Source organism: Camellia sinensis, chromosome 5 (genome assembly GCF_055761805.1).
Source record: "Camellia sinensis isolate YWXY chromosome 5, ASM5576180v1, whole genome shotgun sequence".
NCBI classification, from domain to species: domain Eukaryota; kingdom Viridiplantae; phylum Streptophyta; class Magnoliopsida; order Ericales; family Theaceae; genus Camellia; species Camellia sinensis.
Window position 1 is genome coordinate 173929201 of NC_138965.1, and position 5688 is coordinate 173934888.

General features: G+C 34.8%; 1 protein-coding gene across 1 annotated transcript; it reads left to right on the forward strand.

Moving 5' to 3' along the window:
• The first annotated feature begins 1460 nt into the window (after positions 1-1460).
• LOC114292619 (protein DETOXIFICATION 51-like) lies at positions 1461-3360 on the forward strand. Its single transcript, XM_028236614.2, has one exon. It carries the CDS (start codon positions 1581-1583, stop codon positions 3195-3197), a length of 1617 nt encoding a protein of 538 aa, XP_028092415.1. The 5' UTR covers positions 1461-1580; the 3' UTR covers positions 3198-3360.
• The last annotated feature ends 2328 nt before the right edge of the window (positions 3361-5688 follow it).

Sequence of the window (5688 nt, forward strand, 5' to 3'; positions counted from 1 at the left end):
TCACCCTATCACTTCCCGAACAAAACATCTTTTGTGGTGGTGGTGACGGTGTTGGTGGTTACGCTGTGGTAATGGTGTAATAGTTATAAGGATAAATTATATATATATTTTTTGAGATTTGAATTTAATGCATATTATTTTTTTATGTTTAAAAAATTATACTGATTTCTTTATTATTGTAATTATTTTGACGGAATTAACGTTAGTATCAAAAAGATATTAAATTCATATACTTTTTCTTTTCTTGTTTGCTTTACTTCTTCAGTTTTTTTTTTTCTTCACTATTTTTCTACTAGGAGTTGATGCATTTTATATAAGTAGGAGAATTTGTGAAATGAGACTATTAATCACATGGGTGGAAATGCAATTTTTATAAAGTTAAGAGATGAGATGTAATCAGATCAAACCTCATGAGGTGTCAGTATAATTTACTCTAGTTATAATGAAATAATGGCGGTGTTTGAGACAATGATGGTGGTAGAAGGTGGAAGTGGTAGTAATAGTGGCATAGTTGCGGCGACGTGAGTAGTAATGTTATAATGATACAAGTCTATACTTAAAATAAATAGTTATAAATTCAATTTGCATAAAATAAGTTTTCAGTTATGTGAAAAAAAATTTAACTTTAAATTTACATTTTAAAAATTACTTAAAATTTTAAGTGAACTTATAATAATTATGGAATAAGATTATTTGATTTTCACTTAATGTATTAGGTTTTAAATATTGAATTAAATTTTCAAACATTACCGATACGGAAGTTTATTATGAGACCAACCCTATGATACTTCTCACATAAAAGGGTCATGATAACAAGTATCTTTGGAGTACAATGAAAAGGCAAAAGAGTTGAAATATACAAAATATTTTTTATTAAATTTAAAATAAATTTTTATTAAAATTAATATAGTACACTGGTATCAGCAAAAACATATTACAAATTGATATATAATAAAATTTATAAATTTTAATAATTAAATTTATAAACTTTACCATACCATATTCTTATTGACACAACTGAATAATAATTTTTCTTGAACAATACTCTAGAGATACTCTTTATTATTTGCCAGTATATGTCTAAGGATGTTGTGTTGATAAATGGAAACCATATTCATTATTAATTTGTAGCATAATCTCCGAAAAAGCGCCAAATGATTTTCTCAAAGAAACATTCCTCCTCTCTCCCCCCGTAAAAACAACATTATTCATTCATTTTAAGCATATTGGAAATTGAAGCTACGAGACTCTGAATTCTGACTTCTCTTTCTTTTAACCAAATAAATGGTAATATAATAAGAAAATGTAATTAAAATTCACATGTACTTTATAAATCCTGGTCACACCATAACCATAAGGACTGTATATAAAAATATTAAAATTAAACCCAAAACGCCTCAAACCCTTACCTCCTCTCTCTATTAATACTAGCCCTCCATTTCCATGCCCAAACTCAAATCTCTACACAACAGAGTAAGTGAGAGATAACATAACAGAGTTTTAGAGAGAGAAAGAGTGCTCTTCACGAAACAGTCTTGATCAGTGAAAAACAAGTACTTTTCTCTATTCTAATATTCAATATGTGTAACCCAAACACCACACCCACCACAATCACCACCACGGATCACCACAAACTATCCTCCCAAAACCCACCGCCGCCACCACAAACCCACCTCTATTTCGATCTCTTATCATTCCCAAACACCATAAAACACCCAGAAAAGAACAAAACAACCCAACAATTCCACAACAACTACCCAACACTCCCAGATATCATCACTGAAGCCAAACAGCTCTTCAAACTCTCTCTCCCCATAATGCTAACCTCTCTCATCTTCTACTCTCGCTCTATCCTCTCCATGCTCTTCTTAGGCCGCCTCGGGGACGCCGAGCTGGCTGCGGGTTCACTCGCTATCGCTTTCGCTAACATCACCGGCTACTCGGTCCTCTCAGGTCTAGCCCTAGGCATGGAACCTCTCTGTTCTCAAGCATTCGGAGCTCAACGTCCAAAGCTTCTCTCTCTAACTCTACACCGCTCTGTTATATTCCTTCTTGTTTCTTCAATACCCATTTCGTTTCTATGGATTCACATCTCAGAAATCCTTCTATATCTCCATCAAGACCCCATTATCACAAGCTTAGCACACACTTATCTCATTTACTCTCTCCCTGATTTGTTCAGCAATTCATTCATTCATCCAATCCGCATTTACCTTCGTGCCCAAGGAATCACCCACCCGCTCACTCTAGCATCTCTCGCCGGTACGGTACTCCACTTACCGGTCAACATTTTTTTGGTTTCGCACCTCGGTCTCGGTGTCGCCGGTGTGGCCGCCGCCTCCGCCGTGTCCAATTTGTTGGTTTTGTTGACTCTGGTTTTGTACGTGTGGATATCGGGTTTGCACGTGCCGACGTGGAGCCCGCCCAGCCGCGAGTGCTTGACCGGGTGGAAGCCGCTGGTCCGACTCGCCGCACCGAGCTGTGTTTCGGTGTGTCTAGAGTGGTGGTGGTACGAAATTATGATCGTGTTGTGTGGCCTCTTGGTGGACCCCAGAGCCACCGTCGCTTCGATGGGGGTTTTGATCCAAACGACGTCGTTGATTTACGTTTTTCCATCCTCGTTAGGTTTTGCGGTTTCAACTCGGGTCGGCAATGAACTCGGGGCAAACCGGCCCAATAAGGCCCGGCTGTCGGCCATGGTGTCTATATTTTTAGCGGCCGTGATGGGATTATTGGCACTCATTTTTGCCTCCGGGATGAGATACAAGTGGGCCCGGATGTTCACGAACGATGTCGAGATCATACGGTTGACATCGGCTGCATTGCCTATCCTAGGGCTATGTGAGCTCGGGAATTGTCCACAAACTGTCGGGTGCGGGGTGGTTAGGGGAACAGCCCGCCCGACCACCGCAGCTAACGTGAACCTCGGAGCATTCTATCTAGTGGGCATGCCGGTGGCCATTGGGCTTGGGTTTTGGCTTGAGATTGGGTTTTGTGGGCTTTGGTTTGGGCTTCTCTCCGCCCAATTTTGTTGTGCTGGCTTGATGTTGTATGTGGTTGGGACTACAGACTGGCATTATCAAGCCAAGAGAGCTCAGAAGCTAGCATGCACCGGATGCGCAGAAAACACGCCGCTGTCTGGTGATTGCGACGAAGAAAAAGAGCCATTGATTTGCATAATGGTGACTTCATCATGATAATCAACTGACCATGTACAATTAGATATATTAAAATTTTTAATTTGTATGTTTCTTTGTCAACTGATAGTGAATTGTTGATTATTTTTTAGTAGGGAGAGTTTTTGAGGTCTCAATGTGAAAATGATAGTCAATAAAAAAATTTCACGCTTCGTTTTTTGAATTTGGATTGTTTCTCGTCTCTCTTGTGTTTTTTTTAACTCGACATGGGGTTGAATTGTATTTTGCTTAGCATAACGTAACGATTTGTGTTTCAAATATTTTAAACATGTGAAGTAATCTAGCATGTTTGATTTCACCTAATGAGTCGATTTTTTTATTATTTTTTTATTTTATTTTTTTTGAACTAGCCTAATGAGTCAATTAGTACTATATTCCTCCTACTAAAAATTTACTGTTTTTTGAATATGCCTCAAGAATCAAACACATACATGCATGCACGCCCACAAACACTTTTTTAACAATTAGGGAAACAATGATCCTTGCGATCCAAATAGATAAATTAATTATAGTGTTTATTGGTATAATAATTTGACAAAAAGATAAGTTTAATTTGGTTCTTTGACGTATGCCATACCTTACTCAAATAGGATGATCAAGCACACTTCAAACTTTTTACAGTGATGGAAAGTTGAAACACGATAACATATAAGAGTTTTAGAGATTAATTTTTTTGGCCTCTAAAAATAAAAATTTTGTTGCAAAAAATATTTAGGAATCAATTTCTATCGTTGTGAGAAGTATCGCTAAAAGATCGTTCTGAAAAGTTTAAAAAAAAGGTGTTTTAATGACAAAATTTTGAAAATGTCACTAATAAATAGACTTTTAGGACATAATAATTTGGTCTCAAAATGATTTATTTTTTTAAAAAAAAAAAATTGGTCCCAAAATGATAATAATTCATCACTAATGTTTAATTTTTGTTGTTAAAAATATAATGACAATACTTTTCACAACAAAAATATTTGGTTTCTAAAAAATAATTTTGTCTCTAATTGATCTCTAAAATCTTAATTTTTTGTAGTAAAAATGAATAGTTATTCAAAAGAACTTGATGAAATCATTTTGGATTGTCAAATTTTGCAACTTTTTTCAAAGACTTCTTAGATCCTTTCATTTGACAAATAAATAAATAAACATGCAATTTGTTTTGAAACTGAAAACTAAATAAAAAAGAAAAAAACCCGTAGCAGCGTTTCCATCTTCTTGATTTGTATTTCAAAATCATGATAAACGTGATCACTTGAACTTAAACACCAACCTTTGTAATGGTTTCAAACCACTCTTTTTATTGTCATATATTAAAAAAATATTTATGCTGTGTTTGGTTGGGGGATTTGGGAAGGGATTTGGAAAGGGAAAGGGAAAAGGTGTGTGAAACTATGTGAAATATAGACATGATTTATTCACATTTCACCTACCTTTTCCATTTCCCTTTTCAAATCCCTTATCAAATCCCCCAACCAAACACAGCTAGAGAATAGTATTTGGAATTTAAATTTATAGTGGTTTTAATCACAACTAAAATAAATGTGATCATCACATCTTAAATTTTAGAAAATTTTTAAATACGTAGCATTGCTGTTTGTTCCATGAAATGAGGACGCTTCTGATTGTGGCAGTTCAATAAAATTGTCAAAACACTACTTTTCAAGTTTTTATATTTTTTCAAATGTGATTATGCAATGTTTAGAACAACAATCACTTATTTGACAATATGATTGGTCCAAGTCTATGGTTTGATTGGTATTATTAAAAACTTTTGGCTTTTCTAAATCTTTCAAATGTCATAAATATATTATTTGGCCAAGTCATAAGCAGAGAAATATCATTCTTACTTTTTGCATGAAAAAAGCAAGTAGCGTTTCCATCTTCTTGATAGTGTCTCACCGTCATCGTCATGATAAACTTGATCTTTTTGAGACCTTTGTAGTGGTTTCAAACTACACTTGTGAAGATGTTTGACGCAGTAAGTTAGATAACAAGTTCATAGAACAATTTTATTATTATTTGATGACAAAATGATAATTTAAATGATTTTCTAATAGTGTGTTTGGTTGGGAGATTTGGGGAGAGATTTAGAAAGGGAAAGGAAAAAGGTGTGTGAAACTAGGTGAAATGTAAGTATATTTATTCACATTTCACCAAACTTTTCCTTTTCTCTTTCCAAATCTATCCTCAAATTCTCCAACCAAACACAGCGTAAAGGTACTGGATTAGCCTGAATGATCCATTCTCTTTTTTAAACACCTAAACTAGAATGTGGTAAGCAATGATATTTACATATTAAATCAATTGAATTTATGTAATTACATAAAAAGTGAAATACTTTAGCGTCATACCATAGGAAATCAGTTCACAAACATTATACAAATACTAAGAAATTAAAAGGATAATAGAGAACATTTAAAAAACAAAAAAACGTTGGGGTGGCCGCCTTGGCCCACCCTTGCCTCGGTCTGTAAATATATACAGCGTAATATTAAGAATA